This window comes from Plectropomus leopardus, chromosome 14 (genome assembly GCF_026936395.1).
Source record: "Plectropomus leopardus strain MGB_pleo_1.0 chromosome 14, ASM2693639v1, whole genome shotgun sequence".
In the NCBI taxonomy this organism is placed as follows: Eukaryota; Metazoa; Chordata; class Actinopteri; order Perciformes; family Serranidae; genus Plectropomus; species Plectropomus leopardus.
In genome coordinates, this window is record NC_142189.1 from 26765684 (window position 1) to 26783385 (window position 17702).

The window sequence follows — 17702 nt, forward strand, 5'->3', positions numbered from 1 at the left end:
GTCTGTATTTGTTTACTGAGAGCTTACAGATGAAACAGAGCAGAATGACCGGAGATCGTGGGGGCAGTATAGCGTAATTCAAGCGAGATACAACGGTGGGAGATGACTAAGAAATTTCAATAATGGTGGAATGGAACAAAACTGTTATCTATAATAACATATAGTAATATTTAGTGAAAAGAATTCTCTGTACATATGTCAGGATGTATATAATGGCCACACAGACCTCTGCTGTCTCCATTTGCTGCCTCCATTGAAAAGTACAATATTACCTCCTCCAGCAGCAAACAGCAGACAAAGACCCTGATGAAGTCCTGTGAGTCACAAAACATTGGTCAGTTTAAACTATACTGCCATGTAAATAAAGGTGCTTTAACTTTTGCACAAACTCTAAAGTGTGCCTTGAATTGTTTTTGAAGGAGACTTGCATTTTATAGTTTTTGATTGAGATTGTACTTCACTCAAGCAAAAAGCCCTTCAGAAGATTTAATATTTACCTCCTCCACCTTCGCCCCATTTGTCATTGTGTTAATCTTTTGATTCTGTCCTATAGTCAATTTCATTGGCAGTATCTATGCCAACATAAAAGATGCATGGCAGTATGAGGGTGATTACTATGTTTAAAATGGACAGATCTATTTTTGAATGTAAAGGGAGCATAAATACGTCACAAGATCGTCTGAGAGCAGCCACCCGAACAGCTGATGCAACAAAAAGCTTGCACAAACTGTCAAAACCATCTCTGGAAGGCTCATCTGCATGCTCGTCGTCATCCTCACCCGGGTTGTGACCTGACACTCGTTAGTCAGCAGTTAACTGAGATGTGCAGCTGTGAGGCTGGTTGGATGTACTGCCAAATTCAGGGAAACGACACTGGAGATGTCTTATAGCAATAAATTCAATTCACAGGCAATAGCTCTAGTGGACCTTCCTGCAGTCAGCATGCCAATGACACTCCATCATAACATCTGTGGCACTGTGCTGTGATCAAAGTGCAAAAGTGGCCTTTTACTGTGACATCCCAGGGCACACCTGTGTAGTAATGATGCTGTTTCATCAGCATCTTGATCTGTAACACCTGTCAGGTGGATGAATTATCTTGGAAAAGGAGAAGTTGTCACTAATTGGGGTCGACGGATATTGTTTTTCAGGGATGTTACCGATACAGATTATGAGTTAATGAGAGCGATAACTGATATTTGACACTGGTATGCATTTACAGTAAAAATAAAAATCTTTCTGTTAATACTTAGAGTATAACAAACTCCAGCACAAAACTTTGTTTAAATGCCTTTGGCAAATGTTTGATCAAAACTGAAATGTTCAACATCATATACAGCAAGTTCCCAGCAACTCTTTTTATATATGAACCAAGTGAAAATTTAAATTAAAAATAAATAAATAAAAATAGTTCCCTGAGGTTTTGCAAAGTTAAAGTTCGTCCCATACTGACACTTTCTTTGCACTTTTTGATCAACTGATTTATTAATGATCAATAAAGTAAAAAGCTGATACAGATAAATGGCAAAAGGCCAAATATCAGCCAGGCAGATAATCTCACTAATATGAATTTTAACTAATCGGTGACTAATATTTACATCTAACACATCTATAAAGTGCTTTTTTTAACATTAAAAAAACCCCCTTGAACTTAAACCTGTGAAAAATAGGAGCAAAAACAAAAGTGTTGCTTAAATTTTTGTTCAGTATACATCTGGCACATACTGTATCAACCAAAAAGAATGCCACACCCATGATGCTGATGTTTTGGTAGGCATGTGTTTGTGTCCTTGCTTTCATTAACATTCCTCTCTCTGACTCCCTTTTCTCCTCCCCCCTCTCCTCCTCATCCTCCTTTCACGAGTAGGAAAGCCTGCGCTAATGCTGATTCCAGCCGACAGTGTCCCTAGGGGTGGATTCTCCTGGTGTCTGAAGCCGAAACCTCTGTGACGCACATTGACTCAAACGCACGAGGTGATAAGATTTGGGACTGAGCATAGAATGAATGCAGCAAGAACTGAACCAAAGACTTAAAAATAGTCAAAAAAATAAAGGGCTGAAAAAAAATATTACTGCTGGGTCATTAGTCTCGGTATGAATAATAAAAGGCACTATAAAAAAATTTGGGTATCAGGAAAGACAAACTCAAAGATGATGGGGTGTTAAATACAAAGGCTGTTCATTATGAGCCGGAGCAGCCACAGCACAAGCTGAGCTTTCACAATAGCACCTGTCTACACAACTGTCAGCTGATGTTACTCCATGATGTGGGTGTCGGCTTCTATCAAGCACACTCTCACTGTTAAAACTGGAGTAAAAGTTCAACTGCAGGTTTGCTAGGAGCTCGAAAGAGACAGAGAAGGAAGCAGATGACGAGTAAGAACAATAGAAAAAGTCTGTGTAAAATAAAGGTCAACATGCGTAGGAGTTGATCTTGTGGTGTGTTGCCACGTCTTGTCCCTGTGAATATGCTCAGCCCCGCTCCTTATCAGCCATTGTACTGTATATCACCGTCCAATTAACGTGACCCACCCCTTCATATCCAATTAACGCGGATGGTGTGTGAAGATGCATCCCACCTCCTTGATTAGAGACCACCCCTTCTCACTCTGGCCCTCCAGTTACCCCTGACCTCTGTTGCCATGGAGATGCTGGGAGAAGGAGGTCTGGAGCGCAAGAGGTCACTTGCTTATTCTCGCCGCATTACTTCTGCCCACCTATTCCAGATCTTAAAATAAAACCAGCATCATGTTCTGTCCTCCTCTCTGGCCTTTTCTTTTGCTTTGTTGGCTCTTTCTTTCATTGTGCTCAACATCTTCTCTATTTGTCAAAAACGGAACTGTTTTCCCAACTTAAAGGGACAGTTCGTCTTACTTGTAGTGCTATTTATCAGTCTACATTGTTTTGAGTGTTGGAGATATCTGTGGTAGAGATGTCGGCCTTGACTCCAATATAATGGACCGAGATGGCACTCAGCCTGTGCTGCTCAAAGCACCAAAAAAAAAAAAGAAAAAAATTGAAAAACTCAACAGCAATGTCTCTTTCCAAAAACAATGACCTGGTTACTCGAGACAATCCAGAGTCCTTGTGAGCAGTTTCATGTAGGAACTATTTTCTTTCTACCAAGGTACACCCACTGACAGTATCAGACCACAGGAGGAAGAGTGCATCTACTCATGGCCGATATCTCCAACACTCGGTAACTCACACCAAAACAATCTAGATCAATAAAACAGCACAACAGGCAAGAGAAGAATGTATTGTATTGTATTATGTAATTGTCCCTTTAACAAACATTCATGCCTGTTTATGTCTTTGAGGGATGATACTATGTCGACAGTGATATTATGTTATTGGACAAAGTGTGCATTACATTTGTCAGTCTGCTATTAAAATCTTACCTTTTACAAATCAATGTTATCCTTTGAATGGCATTAAATTGAAATCACTGGAATAGGAATTGGATTATTTGAAATCCAAGCAGCAATATATTGTGGCCACCATGGCGAATAAAATCTGCTTAATTTTCATTATATTGATCCTTTATCGTAATATGAATGAAAGTTTGTTTTTTTTAACTTTTATAACAACACATTACTATTTTGTTAAATCACAAAATGTTCTTATCAATACACACATAAAGTTAAAACAAACTTTTCTTGTAATAACTTGATAAATTGGCATGTTTGACATGTTACAACAGGAAAAAGATCGAGACAGTGTGTGCAGCCTGTACCTGCTTTACAAGAAAAATTTCTTATAAAAGTGGAATAATTTGGTATTGAGTCATTTCAAGAAAATGTGTTTTAATGACATATTATAAAGTATGTCATTAAAATATATAAAATACATAAATTACATAAATACCTATATAAGAAAAGGATAATGTAAAAACCTTTCATATTATATTGTAATGAGGAATAATACTGTGTGTCTTACAGCAATGTGCCTATATACAGTATGTATGTCAGACACTGTGTGTTAAAGAGGGTGATGAAGCTGAATTAAGTGGTGCACTGCAGTTGTTTATTATTAATACTAGATTGTTAAATTTGTCATGTATGTGAAACAGAATTCTCCGTGTGATGCAGACAAATTTGTGTAAAATGTGTCAGTGGAACCCAACCCAATAATAATTTGACAAAAATAAAGGCAGAGCAAAGCATAGACATGACGCTGGTTGCGATTAATCAGCTATCTCAAACAGGTTTGGGGGCTCTGGAATTTGGAAGGGTACATGTACCTGCATGGAAGCTAAAAGTAGAGGATGGCTTTGAAAATGTTGAAAATGTACTAATCACGACTTGCTTTAAAATTACAAATTTATGCAAAAAAAACAGGTATTGTCCTTTAAAGACATGTTTCCGTAACTAAATAGAGCTGCTTGACTCCACACGCCATTCAGCTCTGAACCTGAGATTTGATATTTTAGTTACGACTACTGAGACTAGAAAGAAGAAAAATACTGCTCTGCTATTCAACTTCAGATTTTCTTCCAGGTTGTTCTATAATCTTTGCTGATTTCTTGTAAAATCCCGCTGAGTCTTACCTCATCGGGCCTTGATCAGTTATTCAAATGAAACAATCTCAGAGGTTTAGAGGAGAAAATTACACTTTGCCTGAATAAATTCAACGAGCAGACTGAGAGAAATAGAAACAGGCGGATAGACGGGCTGAAAAAAAAAAAAACAAGGAGGCGAGAATAGATGTGTGTGTGAAGTTTCATTCAGACGTAGAAAGGAACAGTGTGTGCCACGAGGTGAGGTGTTGAGATGAAAGAGGAAGAAGAAGGAGAAGAAAAAAAAAAAGAACTCCTCTGAAGTCTCCCGTCTTCCCATCCTGCCCTGAGAGCATCCTGCTCGTCTGGCCCCGAAGCAGAAGGACAGACAATGAAATGAGGTAGGACCAGAGGAAGTCCTGACTGCTGCAGGCGTTTGTTCCCGCCAAGTTTATTCCGTTCCACTTTTCTTTGGAAGTACGTTGCTTTTGGCTTTTATCCTTCCCCTCTCTTTAACTCTGCCCTCCCTTCTCTTCCTCAGTACCTTTCTCTTCTCCTCTCCTCTCCTCTCCTCTCCTCTCCTCTCCTCTCCTCCTGCATTGTGACATTTAGAAACCTCCCACCAAAAAAGGCTTTCTTCGCTCTCCTTTATTTTCAATTCTATCACCCTCGCTCTCATTCTCTGGCAGTCTCCGCTGTCAACATTAGCATTAAGCCAGCATTAGCCCTCCGCTGTGCGCTCTCTTTCTGGCCCCCATTTTCCAGCTCAGCATCCGGGTGCAGATAATACAGAAACACCGTCACCTTATCTCCTCAGAAATGACACACTGGGCTCACGCCGTGTCAAACGGCGCTTCGTCCTGCTCCTATCTGATCCCCAGACGGAAAATAAAAAACTGCCCTGCTGAGCCCTGAGTGTAAGACACAGCCCCGGATCTTTAATGGAATGTGCGTGTGTGTGCGTGTGTGTGTGTGTACGTGTGATGCGCGCAGCTCAGATCTCCCTATCTTTGTCAGTTCTCACTGCCAGCATTAGTATAATGAAGGACGCACAGAGATAATCTGTCAGTGGATTTTGTTGTGACTGCAGCAGGGGGCCAAAGTCTTACAAAGGTGAAGTGAGTACAGAGGCATGTGAGGCTGCGGTGTCAGATCAGGAGATGTGCGTGACTTCAGTTCAAAAATCAGACTGCCCTGCTCAACCAAACCTAAACCTGGAATATACCTGCTGATATCGCTTTTGGAGTGTTTTTTGGCATTTAGGAGACAAAATGTAAAACATGAAATCAGGGTGTGTACAGGTATCAGACACTTAAAGGCGAACGTGACCTAAATTAAGAATTTGAATATGTTATTTCTGTGGCCTAGGAAAGTTCAATCTGTTCAAATGCTGGGCTTCTTCCAAAAAATGTATTACCCATTACTACTTACTCTTTTTTAAAGTAAATTTAGTACTTTAATTATTACTCCCTAGCAACAGTAACTCATTACACTACTCATATTACTTTTTCGTTACACCCTACAAAATGTGTAACTGCATCTTTTTCCTCAAAGTTCAGACTTCGAATAGGCGTCTCATTGTTATCTCTTTCTGGGATAAGTTTAACATTATGACTAAAATTGTTTTTAGCCATTCATTACACAACTTGTTAATGGAAAAAGTCATGCGATTACTGTTACACTCTACTAGTAATGTGCTGCTGTCCAACACAGCCTATGACTATGATGCTTGTGAGTTTTATTCTTTTTCTTTTCATTTGGGAGAGAGTATAGCAATAACACATATAGCAAAAACATATGAATTTTACAAATCAGTGTAGTTTCCATTTAAATATAATGTTTCTTAAGACCTTTTCAACATGATTTTTAACCAAATTTAAGACTGACTTTTGGACAAATCATCTTAGTCTTATTAAAGCATAGCAGGGAAGTATAAATATAAGGAGTGTATATGCGGTCCCTTGCAGAGGAAGGTTTTTTTGTTGAAATATGTATATCAGAGTGAGTGCGGTTAATCTACATTTTGCCAGCAGGTAAGTGCATTTTTTAAGTATTAGGTTCAGTGGTAGGTTTAATCATTTGCTAAATCAGAAATGTGACTTTCACACAGCTAAACTTGACCAATTTTGACAAAAAAAGAAAATTAAAAGATGGATAAATTAAATTAGATACAATGTTTGCTGCAACTAAGAACTCACAAATTAAAATTTAAGACTTGTTAAAGCCATTATTAATGATCAAACTGAATTTAAGACATTTAAAGACGACTTTAAGGACCTGTAGACACCCTGGTAATGCTCCCTCCTCCTCCCTCCTACCTGCGAGCACAGGTCCTGGGGCTTCCCCCCCATGCCGTGGGGCATCTCCCGGCAGCGCGTGGACAGGTTGAGGATGGCCGTGGCGGCCATGTGGGCGGCCTCCATGTCGTGACTGTAGTCGAAGCTGCTCTTGCTGCAGGTGCTACTGGCGCTGCTGCCCCCGCCCCCTCTGCCTCCTCCTGCGCCCCCTCCTCCACCTCCACAGCTCAGGCTGCTGCTGCTACTGCTGGGAGCGTAGGTGCTGGTGGTGCTGCTGGCCGAGCTGGAGTTCTTGCAGTAACGTTTGGCTGTGGGCCGCGGTAAAGAAATTCAGAATGAGTAGAGGGCTTCATTATTTGGATAAATACCCACAAGTGATGAATTATTTAGCTTTAGGTGATTTATAAAGCAGGTATATTGTATTTCCATTCATAATGGTGAGTGAGTTAAGTTCAGGTGTCTTTACCAATCAGTATATCACCGAAAAAGTAGGTTTTGTATGTTTAAGTTCTACCCTGGCCCTGCAAACCTGCCAAATTCTGCAAACTTTGGGATTTCTGAAAGATATTGTGAACTTATTTCACAAAACTCTCTGCAAAAGTTTTACAGTCTTTGCATGAATAAAACAGAGCCTTGAAAAAAAAGGTCTATTAAATTTGGCATTTTAATAGAGAATCTTATCCAAATTGAAATGAATATGCCACATCAGAAGATTCAGAAAAATACTCTTGTGCCACTGAAATGTTTATGTTTGATACAGCTCAGAGGAATCTTTTCATAATCTCGTGACGAATTTACTAAATCTTGATCATCATTTGAAACACTAAATTCTCCGTGAGAGAAATGAAAAAGTTGACATGGGAATGTCTAGTGAAAATAAATGTGACCAATTTTATCTGGCTGTAATGTAGTACCATCATATCCTTTGGGGGAGGTGTCTCTTTGTCCGTGAACTTTGGGTGCGATGGCCCGTTTCCCGTACACTTGGTGGTTGTTGCTGCCGTCAAAGGCGCTGTAGTCGAAGCTGGTCTTGGAGTACTTCTCCAGCTCCTTGGCCAGGTTGGAGCGGGGCGTGCTGGTGGAAACATTGTTCTTGTAACCATACTGTGGATAGTCCAGTTGTTTGACAAAGCACATAGGCCTGGAAAATAAATGACGAGGGGGTGGAAGTTGGACCGAGGCACTCAACATTGCCCAGGGGAAGGAGAGGGAACTTGGGGTTTGGTTAAAAAATGGGCAGATGCAAGGGAGGGGCAGACTGTTATGGTAAAACTCCAGGATTAGAATATGGAGGATGATGCTGGTGGGTGATAAAGGTGGGGTGGTTCGGGGTGTGGGGTTTCCCTTTTATACACCATTACATGGATGTTTTCTTCCACTTGCTTTACAGAAAAATATCCCTGCTACAAGTGTTTTTTTTTTTTTTTTTTTTTTTGTCTGGTCAATAAAAAACAGTCAAAATTGAATTTCCACATTTCTTTTATTACACTTGCATACTTGTGATGTGCTTTTATCATTTGATATGCATTTATATCCTCAATCTAGGACCGCGAAGAAATGAAATGTAAGACCGTGTGCTGTTGATGTTCCGTTTAGATATAAATATAAATTTTACAATCGCTTATGACTTTTCATCATAGCATTTTCATGACTATCAAAGAAACTCTCATTCAAAAAGCTCTGCCTTCGCCATGATAAATGAGGCCAATTTTGTTAGAATCTAATAAAACGATTTGCCTTCAATAGTGAGCGCAGAAATGAACATGCAGTCTCTTGGAAGTATTCTCAGGGGACAGAGGAACATAAACATAAAACAAAAAGGGGAGACTTAAAATCTCAACAGCTTCACAAAATCCAGGGGAACAAAAGAAAAAAACATTCCAACATGACTAAATAACAGTTCTCTACCTGGCACATATTAAACCATATTATAGCCAGTACATCTTCATACAACATACATCTTTGCATGCCCTTTCAGTGGCTGACCTATTTTACATCAAACATATATTGACTTGATTAGCACTAGAAGCTGGTTATACAACAGCATATATCTATTCTATGTGCTTTGCATTTCATTTTTTGGCTACCTCCAAGCAACCCAATTGCCAGAAAAAAATGCTGGCATTCTATGTTTTGCAAAACATGGATATGTAATGGATATGTTTAAACTTGAAACTCGTTACATTTTAATTTCAATTTTATATTATGACAATACTGTGATTAATGCGTGGTTAGGTATAGCTACAAAAATGACTTGGTTAGGGTAGACTAAAAGATTACATTTTGGCTTTTACATACCTTGTGTTGTTGCCACAAACATGGCTGAAAATGTTCTGACTTATTAAAAAATACGTGTTTTGGTCACCACATACAGGGCTAAAAAAGTCCTGACATGTCACCAAACACATGGCTGGAAAGTCCTGCTATTTCATTAAAAAAATACCCAGTTTTGTCGTCAAAAACACTGCTCGACATGTCCAAGTGTCACATTAAAGATGTCTGTTTTGTAGCAAAATTACAGCAGGAAATGTCCTAAAAAAAATCCCAGTTTTGTTGTCAAAAACATTGGTGGAAATGTCCTGATGTCTTTTTAAAAATATAGTATGGTTTTGTCAGCAGAAACTGCTGAAAATGCCTGCATGTCTAATTAAATAAATATCTGCTTTGGTCACTAAAAAACACAAGTGAAAAGTTTTTTTTTCCCCCTGCTCTCAGCTCATATACACACAATCTCGAAGTACGTCACTTTAGAAATGTTGATATAAAAGTCCAAATGCAACATACCAGTAGTTTGCAGAAAGTTAGAATGCCAACATTTTATTCTGGGCTGCTCCAACAGAGAACTTATTATATGTGATAAATATGAAAGTGAAGAGTGAATCCTACCTCAAGACTCGATCAGAGGCCTGGTTGGACTTGGGGCCGTCGCAGCCCTGGTGCTTCTCCTGGGCTTTGGCCAGCTTCTCGGCTGCAGCGATGGGACATCCTGACAGACTGAAATGAGAAGGCGACTGAAGCTGCATATTGGAACTCGCAGATTTTGATAAGTGGAAATGTTACATGAATGTGCAAGGTTTAAAATGTCTACAAGTTTTGAAAATACCTGACTACATTTAAGTATTTGCTTAAAATGCTAAATCACTCATTTTCATCACTTTAACACTTAAAATTATATTAAAACCGGCAACAGCTTGCATGTTTCTGGTTGAACGGCTTGAGATAATTCTCAGAATAAATATTCCCACATGGACAAATGCACATAAAAATGTGCATTTATTTCCTTCAAACACATGCTGACAAGACACACACACTCACATACACTTGGGATCTACAACACCTACAATATGTTCCAACAGCATTTATGGCTGTAAAACTTCCTCCTGACAACTAACTGACCAAATGTGACAAAAGTTCATGTTGTTATCCTTAACCCCTATTATTCTCCATCCAGTCTGTCAACCGCGGTGTGCCAGGCCGCAGTGAAAAAATTATCTTTGACAATGGCCTGAAGCCAGTAAAGAGTTGTGTTTATGAGCACCTGTCATTGGATGTGCATGACTGTGTGCAGGTATGAGAGTGTGTATTGGGTCTGGAAGTGTGCGGCAGTGTACGGGGGTTTATATCAGCTCTTTCTAGTAGAAGTGAAAGTTTGTCCATGTGCGTGCCTATTTTGCGCTGCAGCCGTGTCACTGAGCACAGCATGGAAGCATTCTGGTCCTCCCAGGTCTGCACCTCTCCTGTCACCCTGGCTGAGTGGCAGAAAGGTGCTAATGGCTGCTGCTATGCTCGACTCCCTGAGCATCTGCTGTGGGTGACACTCCTCTTTCACTGTCACCTCGCCCCGTCTGACAGCACTGGCAACGGCGCCCTGCTATTTCAGTTTCTCCCTCCAAACCTGCACCTGATAGATGCCATTTTTTCGCCCTGAGCTGATAAATGATTAATGCCGGGGAAGGTGCGAATTGCTGCATTCTAATCAGGCTCGGTTAAATGCGGGATTGTTGAGCAGCTGAACTACTTTGATTATTCTCTTCTACACAAAATTATAACATTGTATTTATCCATACACACACAACTAATGTGTTGCAAAGACACAAAAAATATGGGTTTAACAAAAACTAAACAAAAAGATGAGGGTGAAAAAAAATTCAGAACACATCATTAAAAAGAAGTCCCACGGTGAAAAAACACAGGATGCAACATGGACGGTGCCAGCTTCACACGGGCAGGCTGTCACTTACCTTCTGTGGGAGTTTCTGTTGCTATTGACATGGCCACGTCCCGTGCAGCCAGGCGTAGGACACTTAAGAACATTCTCATACATAGCCACAACTTCACGCAGACAGGAGACAGGAGTGAAAGACAGGGAAGGTTAGGAGCCCCTTACAATTGCGCACCAGCTCTATTAGTGTGTGAGGAGCTTGGCATTATAAACATCATTAAGAAATGAGCCTGTGTGAACCCAAATGACCTCTTCTTCATTTTAATGAACACTAGTTTGAGAGGGCAGGCAAGGTTTCCCACCATATTGCTTCCACTTATCCAGCCTTTCAAATTAGTATTCATGGAATAGGGACAGTCATGAATAAAAAGATGTCATTTAAGTTTAACAGGACAAAGCCAGCAAGAGGCAGAAATGGAACGAAATTTTGGGCATGCAGAGAGCAGAGCAACCAACAGCTAGCAATCATGCAAAACATGAGCCTTGAAATCAATGGAAGAAGCAGACACACGGAATACAGCACCCTGATAGAGTGTGCTTTGTTATCATCCGTACGTTGTTAGGGTAGAGAGCGCGGTCTTCAATACCATTTACCATTAAAACAGTCCATAACTGTCTCAGATCCCCTCGGCAACCAGCCAATTAGATTAATGATCTATGGATGTCCGAGAGGAGCCGTTGGAGCACCGCAGGCGCGGGCGCGGGGAAGGGTCGTCTAGAAATCAGTGGCGCGCAGGGCCAAACCCCATCGGCACCAGCTTCATCATTATCACCCCCTTAAACCTTAACCCCTCATCATCCTCCTTCCCTTACATACTAATTGGCTTTCGGTGCAGGTAATTGGACAAAGCCTGCCACCTCAACATGCCACAAGCCAATACATTATGCATATCCCAGTTTCGCCCTGCCCTCTGCAAAGACACAGCGAGAATGGCAAGACATTAAAGCGCTGCGCCTGATTCAGTGGGCACACGTCGAACGACAGGGATGCTGAAAAAAAAAGGATAATACAAGGCAGCAAACAGGAAGCAATGTGGCTCCAAACGCTTTGCATGTTACAAAGGTAATTCACTTTAAAGACAAAACAAAGACTCCCATGTGAGCTGATTAAATATTTTAGCATTCTACAGAAAAGAGCCACATTGAGCAAACAGGAAAGGGAATTAATGAATTTGAGATATAATTTAATCGTCATTTTTCACATTTCCCAAGGAACAGTCTGGTTGCACTGTGTGATTTCCCAATTAAATGAAGCCACTACATTAATAATACATTGTCCATTCAGTACAGCAAATGTGTTAATAGTGGAGAGAGACTTGCCCATAGCTGAATCCTCCCCACAGGCAGCTACATGTGTGACATGGACTCCTCTCTACCTTTGAGTTCCTCTCCGGGCACTGATTAAACCCCGAAAAACTCATCTCTGTTCATCAAAATTACACATTTAGAAGTTCTCTTAGATATGACTCTACACCTTTGCCTCATTAAGTATGCATGGATCTATGAATACAAATTAGCCCCGCCCCTCATCCGCTGGCCTGCAGCTCGACAACCCGCTCACCTTCGACTCTGCTCATCAAACACACTAACCTCTGCTTGTAAACTCTAACAGATAATATGAGCCTTCAGCCTGACTGCGTTATCAAACAGCTAACTGCTAATGTTAGATGAAGCTTGTTCCCGATCCCCTGCTAAGACAAGTTCAAGTGAAAGTGAAACTTCCTTGCAAAATGTCGATTCGCTAACTGGCTTCACCTGATACCCCTCGGCTTGCTGTAATGGTTTAGGATCGGTTCTTTAGGTTTGCGACATAACAGACCCTGGAAGTCTAAATCCATGTTTCTGAGACTGTTGTTGGTACACTGCAGCTCCAAAGCAAAAATGCTCTGCATTGACTGCTTGTTCTGCTGAGCATGTGTAACAGGGGCGTAATTTAAGGGGGGACACAGAGGACACGTCTCCCTCACCATTTTGAGATGGCAGTACTGGACCGCTTTAGTTTTTACAGTCTGAAAACTAAAGCTATGTTAACAATTGCATTTAAGAATGAATGGAAAAATGAGAATGACTTAAAAGCTAAATAGAATTTACAAAATTAGTAGAAAAATATTGTGACAGTATCTATTTTAGTGAGACCCTGGAGTGTCTAATTTAAACACTGAAGAGGAGTTACATTTTGAAATCTTAAGCTCCATAGGGTTAAATGAAGTTGAAATGTTTTTTTTTTTAACTTACGTATCTCTAAAAGTACAAAAGAGATCTAAGCAGTAATTTTTTTCAAACTTTTTTCATATATTACCACGAAAATCATCAATCAATCACGACCTTTGTTGTTTTTGCTCAAATTATCCTTATCAATGTGATGGCGTGAACTGTGCCAACATGCCATCATATATAACATTAAGTAAGGTAAGTAAGAAATCAACTTTGTATTTAAAAATATGGTCATGCATTGTTCTTACATGGGTAGGAATATCTGGAAGATTTAAGCCCTTTTGAGAATTTCAGCCTGTACAAAGAGATTGTGTCCATCAAAGCGTTTCGAGGCAAGCGTTTTGTTTTTAATGCTTTGCAACGGAGTTATTTATGCTGTACTACAAACTGCAGCAGCGAGGCAAGGTGCTGAGCGTCTACTCCGTGCTGAGTGCCAGTTGGGCTTTTTTTCCCAGAACGCCAAAAGTTTAAAAATGTTCAACTTTGGGTAAAAACACTGCGCTAGTCTGAGTGGAGGAGGGGCGAATACATGAAAAAATGCTGAATTACAGCAATGGAGGGGAAATTTGATAATATACTGTGTATAAATATATGTTTCCTCTCATGAACCCACACAGACCGGAGGGTCTCTCCCTGTATGCTTCAGCCTTCCTCTTGGCTTGAGCAAGTTCTCTACCTTGTGCCGACATGTTTACTTTCACGCATATTCTGTATCATAGCAACCAGACACGAATAATGTTTCTCAACTGAAAAAAAAAGCTGTGCTACCAAAGTGCTCTCAGCTGGCCCGCCTGCCATTTTCAGCTGGGAAAAAATGCTTTAGTGGACACGGGGCCTAACTGTGTTCACCCACACTTGAAATCAAAATCCCGCCCATCCTGTAGCATATAAAAAACACCATATGGACATGCTGACATGGTTAAAACATAAAGCAAGGAGTCTGAATGTGACGATCGACCACATATTGACAGAAACCTAGCGACTGGCTGATACGTGGATGATAATGCAGAGACCCAGCGATAACCCCAGCCACCTAAAGCAGGTCACCTTTTAGCAGCAACAAGACTGTGTGTGTGTGTGTGTTTCTCTCTCAAGTATCCTTTTAATGTCAGGGAAGAATGACTGAAGACGATGCCACAAAGATCAAGAAGAGAACTTTTTGTGATCCAAAGCATCCTGTGCAGTAATAGTGGTATCATTTCCCCCAAAAGTCAGCCCGATCAACACAAGTGAGGAACAGGAGGAGGAACACAGACATCATATTCCAAAATCTCCAGTGACAATCAATTCAAGCCCATTCCAAATTCCATTTTGGGGCTCTTGATCCCAGTCAAGGTCAGCTGCTCTGAGTCATTTCAGATTTCTGGGAGACAAGTGCAATCTCAGGTTAGAGACCTTTGTGTGAGCGGCGCTCGGCAGAACAAGAGTCATCTGTGACACTGCTGGTCTTTACAAGCCTCGCTTTAATGGTAACTAATTTCTTTGCCATTATTAAAACCCTCTTTTATTTTGATTGCAGTCTGGGTCATGACAGATCATAACTTGATTTTCATGCTGCAGTTAATGAAACATGTAAAGGGACTTTTATTGAGAAGTTTGCACAAGGTGAATGAGACTAAATGGCTGGGGTGAAATCTCAAATGGGAAAACTCACTATTCATTCAAGGCTAATGTTTATTGCCACTTCACTTGATCCGTGGCTCCGAGATATGATACAGCCCTTCCATTCAACAGAACTTAATTGAGCAAAGAATATAAATAAATGAATGGGGTTTATGGCATGGATGACTGACGCAGGCTCGGCGTTATCAAGGTCTGTGAGCATTCTCAAGTTTTTGCTAAAAAATAATGTTGAGACTCAATTAACTTTCAAACGCTACACAAATTAACGAAATAGGAAAACATGGCATTTGACCTTTTCTTAGAAGTCACACTTTCAATAATAAACCATGCTGTGGAGAATGATGAGACCAACAACAGTGGAGGAATTATCATATGCTCTCAATCACTGTCAGTCAATCTAGTGGAAGAGAAAGTGTCATGCAGTCAAGTAAGCCACTGATTGACAGCTCTTGACCATTCCAGCAACTGCTGCATTGCCACTATTTGCACATCACCAAGGCCTCATTCCCCACTTTGTCACCATGGCACACTAAGCAGGCAATCCACAAGCACAGCCACGGCCCCATGCAAAAGGTCACGAGAGAAGTGCAGCTGTGACCTGTCTGACCCCTCGCAGTACCCCCTGCTGAAATATCAAACACAGTCCCACTACAGCGAGCACACAGCACACACAACAAGCCACACACAGCAGTGATCACGGGAAACATGCCGATTTCTGAACATCAAACAACACAAGGCCACAGGTTGGATAAATGAGCCGAACCAGTGTTTGGCTGGTGTGCTTACTTTCTGGTGGCACCCTGTCTTTGTGCGGACAGCCAGACAGGCTCCGATGGTGGGGGTACAGGCCTGTGACGTGACCAGTGCCGTCACAGCCCGGTGTCGGACATCGGCTTTCCTTCTTGTCTGCACGGGAAGCATCTGTTGGAAGAAAATCATGTTAAGGTGATGGCATGTGACACAATGTGGCACTGCTGCATGAGTACAACATGTTAGCATGTGGGGCTGGCATTATGGCAGACGCATAACATGAACAGAAACAAAACAAGGAAACAGATCTTCCAGATGGAAAGTATGTTACAGGAGAGTTAAAATGCCAAAGGTAAATAACAAAATGTGTATGGCATAAGAAAAGTCAGATAGCCATTATGTTGAGAGCTACTCATATCTCTATCAGTAAGGACCAGATGCTGAAGAACACAAGCTATGTACTTTTGCTTTTTAGCTTTTATTTCTTAGAAACTTTGCTTGGTGTTACTGGAATTCCATTATCCTGGTTCAGGTCCTACCTCACAGCTAGACAAAAGTTTGTCTCCAACAGCAGCTTTAGATCTCCCAAATCCCATTTTTCATGGTGTTCCCCAGGGCTGAGTTCTTGGACCATTACTGTTAATCATTTACATTTCCCCTTTTAGACCACTAATTCAGTGACATGGCCTCAATATCCACTGCTATGCTGATGATACACAACTCTACACACATACCAAGCCCTCAGACATTCTTATACATCCACGATATTAGCTTCCCATTGGTCGCCTATTTTAGATGGAATTCTCCACCTTATCCGATATCTCCCTGACGCTGCATCCTGGGATTATCAAGACAACTGCGATTGGTGGTGGGTTTTTTTTTTTTTTTTTTTAGTGTGGAATTGTGATGGTTTCAGCCAGTTGTTAAATAATGTAAAGTTAACTGCATCAAACAAATCAAGCTTGCCGTCAGCCCAACAGAGACTGTATGCAGCTGCTGGAGCAGTGGGCCAGTCACACTTTGTATTAAATTGAAGAACACTTGTGGCTACTGGTTGCGAGCAAAACCGCACAAATAATCTTGTTTTTCTCGATCTGGGTACAAAAAGGATTGACTGCTGGTATCGTTTAGCTGGAGAAGTTTCCATACTATTTGGTACTAGGTTATTTTGGTCAATACCTTGGTAAAGTGCTAAAACAAAATGTGGAGATAGGTCTGGCTTTGCAAAACTGACAGCATATAAAAATAGGCAAAAGCAGTTTTCCTGGCAACATAACAGCAATGAACAGGTCTTTTAGGGGGCACATGCCCCCCTCATTTTTCAAAATCTTATTTTGAACATCAAAAAGGCAGTGCTCTGAGATGACGCATGATTTAGTATATAATCTCTGTCAATGAGAACTAGCTTTTTTGTACCTATTTGTTTCATTTGATTTACTTTAGAAAGCATGATTTCACGACGATGAGTAATTTTCGAGATTGATATAAATATGTAAAATGCAGCGAATAGTGTTTTCAGTTGTTTTTCAGTTTAGCAGAAGCACCTCTGACTCTGTGTGCCGCCTCACTTCTGAAACCAAATCTACCCCCTTGACTATTGCAACCAAAAACATTTGAATTTTAAGTGGATTTTTATTTCTTATTCATGGGCCATTATTTATTGCTGTGCTTATTTGAAGTAATGGAGTGAAGACTGACAAGGACAAAGATGCAATAATTGGCTTGCTGTCAGATCTTTTGATCATGAAGTTTGTTTACTGTAATGAAAATTGTGAGGATTTGTGAAATATTACAACTCTTGTGTTACTGACCTTCAAGAAAAAGTGCTTCATCTTTCAGTTTAGATTCAATTAAGAATGTATTATGCTTCTCTTCATTAAAACCACTTATGCTTTCGCATGTTTGTTGAGCTGAGTGTGACAATGGGGGTTCAGAGAGCACACACACATGCACACACACCGGAGAAGATTGTCTTTCCCCTCCCAAAACCTGGTTCTCCTATTTCTTTGAAACCCAGATCAGATATAGTTACCACCAAAAAGCACAGATGCCAAGCTGTGCCAACTGGCACTGTTTCTGCAAATGTAACCGTCCACCT

The 17702-nt window shown here is 40.7% G+C and overlaps 1 protein-coding gene across 9 annotated transcripts in view; it reads right to left on the bottom strand.

Moving 5' to 3' along the window:
- Positions 1–17702, bottom strand: part of myt1lb (myelin transcription factor 1-like, b) — a 145194-nt gene that overhangs the window by 21509 nt on the left and 105983 nt on the right. For 7 of the 9 annotated variants that reach the window (XM_088087434.1, XM_088087433.1, XM_088087439.1 and 4 more), the window contains 5 exons: positions 15641–15775; positions 11037–11127; positions 9682–9789; positions 7710–7936; positions 6817–7103 (listed from right to left, as the gene is read on the bottom strand). In XM_088087434.1, the coding sequence (XP_087943560.1) occupies positions 6817–7103; positions 7710–7936; positions 9682–9789; positions 11037–11127; positions 15641–15775 (848 nt within the window). The remainder of the gene's footprint in view (positions 1–6816; positions 7104–7709; positions 7937–9681; positions 9790–11036; positions 11128–15640; positions 15776–17702) is intronic. The other 2 variants (XM_088087436.1, XM_088087438.1) reach the window with 1 other exon arrangement.